Raw genomic sequence first — 15,728 nt, forward strand, 5'->3', positions numbered from 1 at the left:
CAGCACCCTGCAATTATCTCTCTCTCTCTTGCTCTCTCTCGATCTTCAGTCCACAAAGGCGGGTCACGTGCTGCACTGTTATCTCTGCTGGGCTGCTGGGTCACATTGTTAGGTGTGTGTGTGCGTGTGTGTCCACTTAACCCATATAGCTAATTTAGTGTCGCTACTAAATCAATAGGCCATGTCATTGCAAAATTCAGATTAGGCTACAGCAGTTTAACTTTCAGGTGTATTGCACTGAAAATGTGTTCATTCAGATCCCATCTATGGTAAACACAATCTCCCAGAGGAAACTTAAATAAATGAGTTCTTAGACTCACTGGAAGACCTTGGCCTACATCTCAGTCTATATATAGCCTGTAACTCATTCAATGCAGCAGGCCAAGGACATGTAGGCATTGTTCAGTTACTACAGCATCAGTTACTTGTCCTAAACTCCTACCTGACTGTCTTGTGATTTCATTTGATTTCCTGGCCCAAGCTGAAACACAGTGTGAACAATAAGACAAATATCATGTGTTCAAATATGTTCATCTTGAGAAACTGAATAGTAACTCAGCCTGAGCCTCTTACAGAGGAATCCCAATCACTCTGAAGCAATCCAGCAGAAGTGGGTGTGTGCATGCATAGACAACATGCATCACAGTATCACACAGCTCTAGACCTCAACTGGCTGCGGCACGTTTCTTCCGTGTGATTGCCCCTCTCTCATCAGACGCACACACCACAACCAACCTCTACGCAACGTAGGCTACACCAGAACTAAATAGGGATGATGAGAGGCTCCAGTCGTTCAAAAAGCACGCAGAATCTGGATCGGACGGGTAAGGAATTTGGACTTTAGATAATAAGGTTTATTATGTGCTATGCATGCAGACATTCGACCAAAGCTGGGCTGCGAATAGCCAACTGAAAACGACGTATGGGCTTTTCGGGAAGACGTAAACAAGTGTAGATGTCATAGGCAATGTGTTGTTTTGACGCTGAAAAAGGACCTTATAGTGACGACGATACGACCTACAATGTAGACGTTTTGAAGATTGACATTCACGACAGATTGTTTTACCACACTGACAAACATATGTTATTTATTGCCTATGAGCAGCTATTTAATTTGAAGCTGACTCCACTCAGTCGTACACGTCCATTCATTCAACATAGGCAGTATAGTTTCATAGGATAAAGTGTACATTTAGTTTGCAATATGTGATCAAAGCTTGACAATTCATTCCTATAGCCTACTTGGTGCTACCAGGATTACTGGTGTTTGCCAGACAAAGGTAATAATGTAATGTGACAGTGACATGCATTAGTTTCTTATGGCCGATTTGGAAGGACAGTCTGCTGAATTTAGGCTCTGCAAAATAATCGATATTTAAACCACAGACCCCTTTGGAATCTTTTATTTCAACTCAAATAAACTTACTTTTTAGGAACAATTACGATATATTATATAGGAAACGATAAACATGCTACTTATAACCTTGGCATTTCTAGGCTAAGTGAGTTTCTATGTGTTATTGCTTCTAGCACAACCATTGAGCTATTAAGGGCGAAATCTCCCTGACAGCTGCGACGTGGGACAGCCTGGTCTCATACACTAGATGTAACATAGTGTAATGAAACAGGCAGGGAGCAGGCCTTGAACCCTCGACCTTCTAGCCCGAAGTCCAGCGCACGATCGACTGTGCCCCAAAAGTATGCTCAAGCAGCAGAGTTGATATCCGCGCTTATAAACCCAGGGTCGTTACGCTAATCCCTCCTTTCAAAGAGCGCGTCATCACGCTAGCTAGCTTGCGATTCTACGTCTTATAGGAACGTGCTCACTGGCCAAGCACACGCACTGTCGTGGATGCAAGGTCTGATCCCACTTCTGACACCAATGTAATGAAACAGGCAGAGAACAAGCCTCGAACCCCCGACCTTCTAGCCTGAAGTCCAGCGCGCTATCGACTGTACCCCAAAAGCATGCTCAAGCGGCAGAGTCGATATCCTAGCTTATAAACCCAGGGTCGTTTACACCAGTAAATGTAAATCCGGGACCCTGAATGAGTATGATATGTTACGTTTGGTATGGTTACATAAGACAAATGGTTACGTCTGGGTAGATGGCTGGACGTATAACGAGAAGATCTAGCAACCCAATGGTTGCGAGTTCGAATCTCATCACGGACAACTTTAGAATTTTAGCTAATTAGCACCTTTTCAACTACTTACTACTTTTTTAGATACTTAGCAACTACGTAGCATGTTAGCGAACCCTTCCCCTAACACTAACCTTAACTATTTTAGCTAACCGTACCCCTAACCTTAACCCTTTAACCTAACTCCTAAACTTAACCCCTAACCCTAACCCAGCTAACAGCAAGCTAGCTAATGTTAGCCACCTAGCAAGAATTTGTAACATGTCATTTTTTTGTAGATTCTTAATACATTGCAGGTTTTGCAAAATTGTAACATATTGTACATTTGCAAATTCATAACATATAATACAAATTGTAATTCGTAACATATCATATGAAATTGGTGATGGACACCACAAATTAATATGTACCATATGAAACATATCATACTAAATGTAGTGTTTCGGTTTTATGTACAGAATAATATGAAATGCTCTGAGGCCAGGTTGTGTGGGAGGGGCCATGCTAGACCCACTTTCTGTTCATGATACAATGTAGTGTAGAAGGTTCCGTCATGAGTTGATTTATATCCTCACAGATGTCTTGGAAAACCACCTCACTGTGGAGTTGCAGCTGCTACACCAAAAACAATACTGGCAACTATGTATGAATTGTGTTTTCACTGCCTTAGTTGCTCATAGGGCATTCACTGTATGCTATCCCAATGTTTTGACTATAAATGACAGGCTAAAAGGCTTCCTGGCAAGCACACCTATCTGGCAGGTTGAGAAACCAGGGAATTTACATACACTGTAACGACAAAATGTATAAAGGGAAATTGTGTATTATCAATAGTGAAATACTGTGTGACACGTTTAACTGCAGCATACTGTAAATTATAGTGAATTGTGGGAAAATGTTCTGGGCAGGGAAAGAATTGTACTGTAATTACATTCCAGATTACAGTACCGTACCATATTTTTGGAGCGTCAAAAACCTTTTGTGTCAGACTCCCGTGTGGCGCAGCGATCTAAAGCACAGCATCACAGTGGTGTGGCATCATTACAGCCTGGCGTTTGATCCCAGGCTGTCACAACCAGCCATGACCGGGAGTCCCATAGGGCAGCGCACAATTGGCCCAGCGTCATCCGGGTTAGGGGAGGGTTTGACCGGGGGAGGGGGGGGGGCTTTACTCGGCTCATTGCGCTCTAGCAACTCCTTGTGGTGGACCAGGCCCCTGCAGGCTGACTTCAGTCGTCAGTTGAACAGTGTTTCCTCCGACACATTGGTGCAGTTGGATTCCGGGTTAAGCGAGCGGGTGTTAAGAAGCGCGGCTTGGCGAGTCATGTTTCGGTGGACGCATGACTTGACTGTCGCCTCTCCCATGCCTGTTGGGGAGTTGCAGCGATGAGACAAGATCGTGATCACGAAATTGGGGAGAAAAAGGGGGTAAAAATGTATAAAAAAAAAACTTTTGCTTCAAAAACAAATATTGTTGTTTCTGGTTCATTAACTTATTTTGAGGTGTGCTTTGTAAGAGGCTATATTTTTTTGCACCAGTTAGTGAGAATGCTGTAACATTTTAACTGATATATGGATATCAATTTTTATTTAACCTTTATTTCACCCTTATTTAGTTGAAAATGTATAGGAGACAGCTTAGTGGTAGCAAGTCATAAACCTTTATTGGTTGAGCATTTTGCCATGACCTGTTTTGCCCTGTAGTTGCTGTACGTTTGGAAGCCTTTGTTAAGGCCTCTATTAAGTGCAAGTGATATAACACCAAATATTCATTGATATTCTGTAATTACTTAGCATAGTGGTTCCCAAACAACTTACTCTTGAAAGTTGTAATAGTAGATTTCGAAATTGGGAAGTGCATTATCAGTTTTCCTCGTCATGTCATTCATTGCATACCTTAGAGAAATATCTAGATCAACTAACCCATGTTAGCGAACGTTTTTAGCAAGGTTCTTTTAGCCCATGGATTTTGTTGTGATGTTTTAATGTTTGAGTCACTCAAATATCACATGAATGCACATTAGACATGGATAAAATGTATAGAATTGCAAGAAAATTTGCTTTAAAACTGTAAAACCCCGGGTGTCGAAGACGTGGATGTCGATTAAGGCAGCCCCCCGCACCGCTCTGATTCAGGTTGGGTTAAATGCGGAGACACATTTCAGTTGAATGCATTCAGTTGTACAACTGACTAGGTATCCTCTTTCCCAATATGTTCTCTGCACCCCATGACAAAATGTGTAGAATTGCAGGATATTAGCTTTAAACCTGCAAAATGTTATCTTTGCCAACAAGAAGGGTGTGAACAGTTTGTGTCATGAACAGTGCTTGTGCCCATAGAAATAGACGTGGCGCTCGTAAGGAACCCCTGACTATAGCAGCCAACCTGCTTGCACCAATCCCATGTAAATACTTTACAATGAAGATCTGTGAAGTTATTTGGATTTTACGAATTATCTTTGAAAGACAGGGTCCGGAAAAAGGGACATTTATATATGAGATGAGTAATGCACAGTATGTAAACATTATTAAAGTGACCAGTGTTCCAATTATTAAAGTGGCCAGTGATTTCAAGTCTATGTATAGGGCAGCCGCCTCTAATGTGCTAGTGATGGCTATTTAATAGTCTGATGGCTGTTTTCAGTCTCTTGGTCCCAGCTTTGATGCACCAGTACTGACCTCACCTTCTGGATGATAGCGGGGTGAACAAGCATTGGCCTGGGTGGTTGTTGTCCTTCATGATCTTTTTGACCTTCCTGTGACATCGGGTGCTGTAGGTGTCCAGGAGGGCAGGTAATTTTCCCCTGATTATGCGTCGGGCAGACCGCACCACCATCTGGAGAGCCCTGCGGTTTCCGGCGGTGCAGTTTCCGTACCAGGTGGTGATACAGCCCGACAGGTTGCTTTCATTTGTGCATCTATAAAAGTTTGTGATGGTTTTAGGTGCCACGCCAAATTTCTTCAGCCTCCTCAGGTTGAAGAGGTGCTGATGTGCCTTTTTCACCACACTGTCTGTGTGGGTGGACCATTTCAGTTTGTCAATGATGTGTACGCCGAGGAACTTGAAGCTTCCCACCTTCCCCACTGCTGTCCCGTCAATGTGTATAGGGGGGTGCTCCCGCTGCTGTTTTCTGAAGTCCACGATCAGCTCCTTTGTTTTGTCATTGAGTGAGAGGTTATTTTCATATTCATTACCGTTATGACCTTCGGGTACCAATTATAATCACTATGAGGTGTGCCCACTATGTGCCCACTTCTGCACATTGTGCTTGCATGGGCTATTGTGTGTTATCAGGTCTTCTGATCCACCATAATGTACTATCAATGCTTCACAATTTTAAGCTTAGCTAGCCCAATGCTGCCATCTTATGGACAAACACTACCTGTATTGGAGAGGTGTACCCTTTTGTTTGGGATTGAGATAAAAGTTATTCACAAACACTGAACCTGTTGCTATCCTGAGGTCATGGAAGCATTACAATATTACTTTGGTATTTACCCATCAGCTAATTGTCCCACCATTGCGGTTTGAACAGTTTTGTAAAAAACAACTCAGTGTTTTTAGATATCCTTTTTTTCTGAGCAGCATATAGCTCCCATATTTGTTTTACGCTATGGTTTTACACCGTAACATCTATATATTTAGTGTTAAGATGTATATCTTGTGAGTTATACCTGTACCATTATTTCCATCTGTAGCAGCCTACAGTCTATCTGAATAGCTTCTACCCTCAAGCCAGAAGACTGCTGAACAGTTAATCATATGGCTACCCGGACTATTTGCATTGACCCCCTTTGTTGCACTGGCTCTACCCACACTACACTCCACTCAAATACACATACTCTCACACACACTGCTGCTGCTACTCTGTTATCTATCCTGATTGACTAGTCACTTTTTCCCCTACCTATATGTACATATTACCTCAATCACCTCAACTACATCTGAGCAGCAGCAGCAGTTAAGCTCCTAATTTTTTGAATAATTGTTAATTGTTTTTTGGGAACAGTTTGGTGGTTTCAATGGAGTGCTGTCTCCACATCTGGAGATATTTTTCATTTTAGAAGATTAATTGATCAACCTGGCTATGAAAGCTAGCTAGTCTACTTGATCTGGCAAGAAGCAACAAGAGTAGGTTTGAGGGACTAGGACATGAGGACCAACAGAAAAAGGAATTGATTTGGAGGGTTTCTGGAAGATTTTTAAAGGAAAGACAGTACAAGTAATTGAAAAGGAAACAAAAACAAGCACATAAGGTAGGATTATTCTGGACATTGTAGTTGGTGTGAACAGTGTTAATTGCCCTAAATTACACATTTAATAGTTTAATATTTTCATTAGTCCAGTAGCTACACAACTAGGGCTGGTTCCAGAGTAGCCCTCTACATGATCGTCAGACTTCATGACCAACCTTCCTCTGATCAAGCCATGAACTGTCCCTCTCCATCTTTGGAGGATACATGCACTAAAAGACTTGGCATCTATTGGTTGACCTAACTGTCAGCACCCGTCCCCGCAGGAGGCCTTTTGGTAGGCCGTCATTGTAAATAAGAAAGTTCTTAACTGACTTGCCTAGTTAAGTTAAACTATAGTTAGGATACTCATGTATCGCTTGTTTGTTTTTGAAGTGCTTTGAGATTATGAAAGTAGCTATAGAAACAAACAATATAAAAAAATGCATTATTTCAAAGTTGCATGCATCAACTCTGGACATTGTAAACAGCATCACAAACCAAAGTTGGAGAGGAAAATCCAGAGACATTGTTTACTGATTATACTCTAATTGGAGACAATACAATCTCTGACCTGCTCTTCTATACAGATGTCATGTTGCCCAGCAAGAAAACCATACATTGTTACTCAAACGGAAACTAACAAAGTCATTGACAACAACCAAAACAAGTGGGGTTTTAGGAGGAGTTCTGAAAGACACTCATGGGGGTGTCCATTGAAAGTCATCTAGCAACAACTTGGACCTAAAAGACACTCACCTTGAGCACCCACTAAATTTGCCCAAGAACAGGCAAACAAAATAAAACCCCATACCAAACTTAAAGTCTGGAAGCAAACCAAAAAGTGGAGCAAAACAAAACCAGGGAAGATCAGATAAAGGCTTGATTATCTAGAAATTAAACTCGGACGTGCCAACTAAAGGTGTTAACTCTCCTCTTTCAAAACAACTGGAGCACTCGGCCAACCACTCTTAAATATCACCAGGGCCAGCACAGGTGAAACACCTTCCCACTAACGAGATGACAAACCAGCACAGGTGTAACACATACTGACTAATGAGGTGACACCAATTGGTGTGCCCCATGTGCTACCGTGCTAACGCCCAACCTCAAAATATATACATCGGAAAACCAAAGCCTGCAACACAGCATAGTGCTGCTTGGTATTCTGACACATGTAGGTACTTTGGCCATGTCGGAAAGAGATGAATCACTAATGGTCCACAAATCTTGGTATTTCATGAACAGGAGTCTGATAATCGACTCTTCACCATTAATGCCTACAACAATGGCACTGTAACGATTCAATTGCTTAGAAATTGTACTAATCCTCTATATATACAAGAGTTTACATCACTGAAAGAGCTAACAGACACCTTGAAAGAGAATGACACTCTAACTTCTACACTTTAATCAGAAGACTGATGAGAAATCAGTTAATTCCTAAAGTCCCACACTCATATCTAACCAAGCCACCCTTGCAGACATGGAGAGCGACAACATGTTCCAGGCTTTGGGAGTATCTCCCTACTGGAGGTAGAGGTGAATGAGCTTTGTGGTGAGGTGACAGTTCTGTGGCAGGATAAGGAGGGGCTGAGAGAGAAGCTGGCAACGGTCTAGAGCATTATGAGGAGAGAGGTAGCTGACATCAGGGAGGAGCTACAAAGGGAGTTGTCAGCAGTCATATAATTGCTACAACACAGAGACACCTCCATCCACACTCTAAGAGAACAACTGGAGCCTGCCACAACCCTCACTACCACACCCTCACATCCCCTCATCGGCAGTACCACGTATTGAACCTCCAGAACTCACACAGACTCAGTACACAAGGTCAGTAACCAGGTCTGACCATTGGGCCCCTTCCAGATTGGACACAGATCTGGGGAAGGGTACCAAAAAATGTCTGCAGCATTCAAGTTCCCCAAGAACACAGTGGCCTCCTTCATTCTTAAATGGAAGAAGTTTGGAACCACCAAGACTCTTCCTAGAGTTGGCCACCCGGCCAAACTGAGCAATCAGGGGAGAAGGGCCTTGGTCAGGGACGTGACCAAGAACCGATGGTCACTCTGACAGAGGTCCAGAGTTCCTTTGTGGAGATGGGAGAACCTTCCAGAGGACAACCATCTCTGCAGCAATCCACCAATCAGGCCTTTATGGTAGAGTGGCCAGACGGCAGCCACTCCTCAGTAAAATGCATTTGGAGTTTGCCAAAAGGCACTTAATGACTCTCAGACCATGAGAAACAAGATTCTCTTTTCTGATGAAACCAAGATTGAACTCTTTGGCGTGAATGCCAAGCATCACGTCTGGAGGAAACCTGCCACCATCTCTACGGGAAAGCATAGTGGTGGCAGCATCATGCTGTGGGGATGTTTTTCAGCGGCAGGTACTGGGAAACTAGTCAAGATCGAGAGAAAGGTTCACCTCCAACAGGACAACGACCCAAAGCACACAGCCAAGACAACACAGGAGTGGCTTCGGGACAAGTCTCTGAATGTCCTTGAGTGGCTCAGCCAGAGCCCAGACTTGAACTCCATCGAACATCTCTGGAGAGACCTGAAAATAGCTGTGCAGTCACACTCCCAATCCAACTTGACAGAGCTTGAGAGGATCTGCAGAGAAGAATGGGAGGAATTGCCAAAATGCAGGTGGGCCAAGCTTGAAGGGTCATACGCAATCAGACTCGAGGCTGTAATCGCCACCAAAAATGCTTCAACAAAGTACTGGGTAAAGGGTCTGAATACTTTTGTAAATGTGATATTTGCAGGTTCCTTTTTTTATACATTTGCAGAAATTTCAAAAAAACAGTTTTTGCTTTGGCATTATAGGGTATTGTGTGTAGATCGATGAGGGAAAAAAACGATTTAATACATTTTAGAATAAGGCTGTAACGTAACAAAATGGAAAAAGTCAAGGGTCTGAATACTTTACGAATACACTGTATTCAAAGCCATATTCCTGTAAAGCTCAGAGAGGATCTCATGACAAATAAAGTAGGCGTGCTGTGGTTGCAGGTTCTCCGGCCTCATCTGAAGCCTCTTCTTTTAGGGTGCTGCTATAGCCCACCAAGTGCAAACTCTCAGTGTCTGGAGAATATGTGTGTGATTTTCGATAAGGTCTCTGATGCTATCTAGTTGTACTCTCAAGAGGAAGCTTCTTACTGTGACTAATGCCAACATGACCCAGGTTATTCAACCAACTAGAGTGTATACCAATAGTGTTGGATCTGTGACATCCACTTGTATTGATCATATCTTCACCAATGCTGCAGAGCTTTGCTCCCAAGCAATATCAATTCCCATTGGCTATAGTGACCATAACAAGGAATGCCAAAGTACCAAAGATCTAATTTAACTGTACTGTATATAATAATATGAATAGTGTGTAAATAGTATTTTTGTTGTCTCTTGGTATCTGTCCTATTTATAATTTATTTTAATTTGAATTTAATGTAATATATTATGTTGTTCTTGTCTATTACTGTTCTGTACTTTGTCATGTATTTACAAGTTTTATGTTGACCCCCAGGGACCCCAGGAAGATTAGCTGCTGCGTCTAATGGAGAAAGTCTACACTTTTTGTATTCGGCACATGTGACTAATAAAATGTGATTTGATCTTGAATTCTTGGTATTCGATGTCGTATTGTGTAGTTACTACGGTAAACAGAATACAGCGTATTAGTGTCTCCGAATTGATACATTGTCCGTGTTTGTAGAGAGCTTGAAACTACAGATGTTTAGGGAAGAATGAAGTCGTTTAGTAGGCATTTAATCCCAATATAAACTTGGAAGTATGAAATTGTAATAGCATTAACAGCAATAGCGTGACTTCATTGTTTCTGAGCAAATGTGCGCGTGTTTTCGCGAGATTAGGGTAAACACATCCTTCTGTGGTTTCACCACGACACCGCCAGACTTCCTCAGAACTGATGCGAGACCATTCATCTGAAACGCATGACAAAAGGCTCCGCGCCACAGTAGTCGAAGCAACCACCATGTCCTCAATGGAAGTTGGAATGGAAGAACGACCATCGAACTCTGCAACGCCGCGTGAACTCACTCAAAACCCGCTTAAGAAAATCTGGATGCCGTTGCCGTGTAAAAATGGCCTTCCCGAGAAACACATATCTCAAAGAAAGGGTGCGTATATAACGTTACCGACGTGGCTAGACAGCAAGCCGGTTGTTGCACACGCACGAATAATACATTTAATGGACGTTGTTTACGTGTTGAAAATGCATTTTATTCATAGTTAGCTAACGTTACATTTATCTCTTACTAGTTAACATTACAAACGTGCAGCCAAGCGTCAAGCCAGGTTCTTATCCATATATTTTGTCGTAACGTAATTTTCGTCGATTACGTGGAGAAAATGTGAATGTATCAACGGCGTGATCGTCAGCCAGAGAAAGAACATTAGTCTTCTTGGCAATCGATTATTGATGATCCTTGCTACCTGTTATCTGATGACTGTCTGTTCTGACTGCCCTTCTGACTGGTTCTTCATACTGTCATTGGACTGGCCCCTCTCCAGTCCAGAGCAGCGTCCTTTGCTTCTCAGTGTTAATCTCATTGTATATTTTCTCCTGATTTGTGAAAGAAGCAGATGCCAGTACAACAACCCAAGCGGTTGAGCATTAGTGGCAAACTAAGTCACTTTCAGGACACACTGCTCATTGAAGTGTCTATTGTCTGTTCTCCCAGCACTGACTGTTCACAACAGGCCAGTAGATGGTAATCCATGATGGCATTGTCCTAAATCATCTGCCCCATCCTTTATCAATCCAAACTTGTTGGTAAACATGAATCTTAGTCCTGACTCCTGGCACTGGACTCTGTGGATCTGATTTTCTAAGCCTGTATTACCCCGTTCAATAGTATTTTTATTAGTATGATTTGTTCTGTGGGTTGACCAGACATCATAGGCCACTTTCCTGGTCATAATAAGCTGCTATGACAATAGTCTTTTGCATGCTACATTTCCCTCATGAGAGATCTCTATGACAACATCAGGTTTTACTGGCTTGTTAAGTCATAGAATATCACCATGGTTTGTAATACATAACCTGATCAGTTACTGGCTTGCTGCACAGGTTTTTATGTTTGAAACTCACAAACATATAGGCAACTTTGACATTTGTTCCTGGCATTGACTTGTTGTATTAACGCCACTGGAGTATCTTTTTCACCAAAGGGATATGATATGAAGCCGAGACACTGGCTCCTCTCTCACCCTGTCCTCTACAGACTGGGTGAGAGAAAGGGTGTGTGTGGAAACTAGGTTACAAGTCTCCAGATGCCTTGGCTTGTACTGTCATTTCACAATAGCATGCAATGGTGGCACTTGTGACATTTGGTACCTCTACTCCTTATTGACAACATTCCCAGTTTCTGATATGGTTTTATTTCTTCATGTTAGATAGCATTGGGCGTCACCTACAGTGATTGGTGGAATATGTTGTCCTTATCCAATTTCAACACAATGCTGCCATCTTTGCAAACTGCTCTCTTTCACTTGGCTCAATAGTTAGTGTGAGTTACAGTGGGCAGGTCAGTTGAGGGACAAAAGTTCACTTGGGAATTGACTCCAAAGGGTCATTTAGGACAATTTAGTGAAACGTTTTTGTAATCAGAGCCCTTCACTGCTATAGCCTGCACTGTGTTCGGTTATGTTTATATTTCAATGCCGGTCTCTGTCCAAATATAGTAGAATAATTTAACCCGTCTCCCTCTACTCTTTTTCCATGTGCAGTATGTATGACCAACTGCCCCACCCTGATAGTGACGGTGGGCCTCCCAGCCAGAGGGAAGACCTACATCTCCAAGAAGCTCACCCGCTATCTCAACTGGATCGGCGTGCCTACCAGAGGTACCAACTCTCAGCCCCTTTACCTGAAATTACATTTTGGCAATCCACTCACACACACTCAAACTCGTAAGAATTCCCCTCCAGAGTCTGTAATAGAGGTCGACCGACAATGATTTTTCAACGCCGACGATACTGATTATTGGAGGACCAAAAAAAGCCGATACCGATTAATCGGCCGATTTTGTATTTATTTATTTATTTGTAATATTGACTATTACAACAATACTGGAATGAACACTTTTATTTGAACTTAATATAATACATCAATAAAATCAATTTAGCCTCAAATAAATAATGAAACATGTTCAATTTGGTTTAAATAATGCAAAAACACAGTGTTGGAGAAGAAAGTAAAAGTGCAATATGTGCCATGTAAAAAAGCTGACGTTTAAGTTCCTTGCTCAGAACATGAGAACATATGAAAGCTGGTGGTTCCTTTTAACATGAGTCTTCAATATTCCCAGGTAAGATGTTTTAGGTTGTAGGAATTATAGGACTATTTCTCTCTATACGATTTGTATTTCATATACCTTTGACTATTGGATGTTCTTATAGGCACTTTTAGTATTGCCAGTGTAACAGTATAGCTTCCGTCCCTCTCCTCGCTCCTACCTGGGCTCGAACCAGGAACACATCGACAACAGCCACCCTTGAAGCGCTGTTATCCATTGCTCCACAAATGCCGCGGCCCTTGCAGAGCAAGGGGAACAACTACTTCAAGGTCTCAGATCGAGTGCCGTCACCGATTGAAACGCTATTAGCGCACGCCCCGCTAACTAGCTAGCCATTTCACATCGGTTACACCAGCCTTATTTCGGGAGTTGATAGGCTTGAAGTCATAAACAGCTCAATGCTTGAAGCACAACGAAAAGCTGCTGGCAAACGCACGAAAGTGCTGTTTGAATGAATGCTTACGAGCCTGCTGGTGCCTACCACCGCTCAGTCAGACTGCTCTATCAAATATCAAATCGTAGACTTAATTATAACATAATAACACACAGAAATACGAGCCTTAGGTCATTAATATGGTCAAATCCAGAAACTAATTTCGAAAACAAAATGTTTATTCTTTCAGTGAAATACAGAACCGTTGCGTATTTTATCTAACGGGTGGCATCCCGAAGTCTAAATATTGCTGTTACATTGTACGACCTTCAATGTTATGTCATAATTATGTACAATTCTGGCAAATTAATTACGGTCTTTGTTAGGAAGAAATGGTCTTCACACAGTTCGCAACGAGCCAGGTGACCCAAACTGCTGCATATACCCTGACTGCTTGCATGGAACGCAAGAGAAGTGACACAAGTTAAAAGAAAGTCATGTTAGCAGGCAATATTAACTAAATATGCAGGTTTAAAAATATATACTTGTGTATTGATTTTAAAGAAAGGCATTGATGTTTATGGCTAGGTACACATTGGTGTAACGACAGTGCTTTTTTCGCGAATGCGCTTGTTAAATGGGGCGGCAGGGTAGCCTAGTGGTTAGAGCGTTGGACTAGTAACCGAAAGGTTGCAAGTTCAAACCCCCAAGCTGACAAGGTACAAATCTGTCGTTCTGCCCTTGAACAGGCAGGCCGTCATTGAAAATAAGAATTTGTTCTTAACTGACTTGCCTAGTTAAATAAAGTAAAAATAAAAAAATCATCACCCGTTTGGAGAAGTAGGCTGGGATTCGAGGCACCACATTGATTATGCGCAACGCTGGACACGCTAGATAAACTAGTAATATCATCAACTAGTGATTATGTTAAGGTTGATTGTTTTTTATAAGAAAAGTTTAATGCAAGCTAGCAACTTACCTTGGCTTATTGCTGCACTCGCGTAACAGGTAGTCAGCCTGTTACGCAGGCTCCTCGTGGAGTGCAATGTAAGGCAGATGGTTAGAGCGTTGGACTAGTAACCGGAAGGTTGCAAGATCGAATCCCCGAGCTGACAAGGTACAAATCTGTCGCTCTGCCCCTGAACAAGGCAGTTAACCCACCGTTCCTAGGCCATCATTGAAAATAAGAATGTGTTCTTAAATGACCTGCCTAGTTTAAAAAATAAAAAATTAAACGGCCACAATCGGTGTCCAAAAATGCCGATTACCGATTGTTATGAAAACTTGAAAATGGCCCTAATTAATCAGCCATTCCGATTAATCGGTCGACCTCTAGTCTGTAATAGTATCTAGAAAAGTAAAGCATATAACTCTTTCTTTCCTCTATTTAGAGTTCAATGTTGGGCAGTACCGGCGTGAGTGTGTGAAGATCTACAAGTCCTTTGAGTTCTTCCGTCCAGACAATGAGGAGGGCCTGAAGATCAGACAGTAAGAAACATTTCCAGTGCTTTGATCCTCTGCTGTGAACAAGTTAAAACACTGAGAAGATCCACTTGTCCTTGAATCCCCCCAATTTTTTATTTATTTTTATTTCACCTTTTTTTAACCAGGTTTATATTGCCTAACAATATCACGGTATTATATGATATTACTTCCTGTTTTTAACCGGTGTCTGTGATTTAAGCAAACTACATTTATTTGTCTCTGCTAACCCACCAGTGGCTCTTTTAGTCTTGTCACTGCTGCCTCTGACTCAGTTTTCCCACTGTCCCTTGTAGGCAGTGTGCGTCAGCAGCGCTGAATGATGTCAGACAGTACCTCGCTGACAAAGGAGGCCAAGTTGCGGTGTGTACAATCAATCACTATAAAAACAAATATAATATTGCGGCTGGATTATGTGCGCATTAACGGTCAATTCCGACACTTTTCAACCTCGTATCCATTTTTACAAGCACAATACTAGTGTCTACATATGTGGAAATGGTGTGTTTCTGTGATAGAAATGTGCTGTAGAAATAAATGTGTGTTTTTCACGTATGTAGGCACTGGTATTGTGATGTAGACAATGAAAATGAGGTTCAAAGTGGTGGAATTGCCCTTTAACATTGGGATGGGATTATCCCGTCATGAAATGCTGTGATATCTCATTGTGTTTTTGTATATGGATTACAGTGCAGTGGTTCTGTCAGTCTGTGTGATGGTGTGTGTTTCGTTCTTTTCCAGGTGTTTGATGCCACTAACACCACTAGAGAGAGGAGAGGGACCATCACCGCGTTTGCTGAGCAGAATGGCTTCAAGGTAATGTTGGCTTCTTCAGTGGTGGTGATGATGATCATGCTTGTGTATAGACGGGTGAGTTGACAAAGTCACAACAAAAATCAGTGCACAACTCTGAGGTAAAATGCTGGGTGTTGTCAGTTTTTATATAGTATTTTTTTAATTTAAACTTTATTTAACTAGGCAAGTCAGTTAACATATTCTTATTTTCAATGATAGTTAGCGTTAGGGCTGCACGATTTGGACAAAATATCTAATAGAAATGTATTTTTTGTGGGGCCAGATATTGGAATATCAATTATGAATTGCAATTTTCAACACTTGGGTGAAAACTTGGTAATTCCATCAGACGTGGTTAAACCAACTGTCAGGGTAT

At 41.9% G+C, this 15,728-nt stretch overlaps 1 protein-coding gene across 3 annotated transcripts in view; it reads left to right on the forward strand.

Moving 5' to 3' along the window:
* Nucleotides 1-644: 644 nt before the first annotated feature.
* Nucleotides 645-15,728, forward strand: part of pfkfb4a (6-phosphofructo-2-kinase/fructose-2,6-biphosphatase 4a) — a 43,652-nt gene continuing 28,568 nt past the window's right edge. For 2 of the 3 annotated variants that reach the window (XM_029774916.1, XM_029774915.1), the window contains exons 1-5: nucleotides 10,266-10,521; nucleotides 12,134-12,250; nucleotides 14,467-14,563; nucleotides 14,854-14,920; nucleotides 15,299-15,373. In XM_029774916.1, coding sequence (XP_029630776.1) covers nucleotides 10,311-10,521; nucleotides 12,134-12,250; nucleotides 14,467-14,563; nucleotides 14,854-14,920; nucleotides 15,299-15,373 — 567 coding nt within the window. In that variant the 5' untranslated portion in view covers nucleotides 10,266-10,310. Of the gene's footprint in view, nucleotides 825-10,265; nucleotides 10,522-12,133; nucleotides 12,251-14,466; nucleotides 14,564-14,853; nucleotides 14,921-15,298; nucleotides 15,374-15,728 lie in introns of those variants that run through there. The other variant, XM_029774917.1, reaches the window with a different exon arrangement.

Source organism: Salmo trutta, chromosome 14 (genome assembly GCF_901001165.1).
Source record: "Salmo trutta chromosome 14, fSalTru1.1, whole genome shotgun sequence".
Taxonomy (NCBI): Eukaryota; Metazoa; Chordata; class Actinopteri; order Salmoniformes; family Salmonidae; genus Salmo; species Salmo trutta.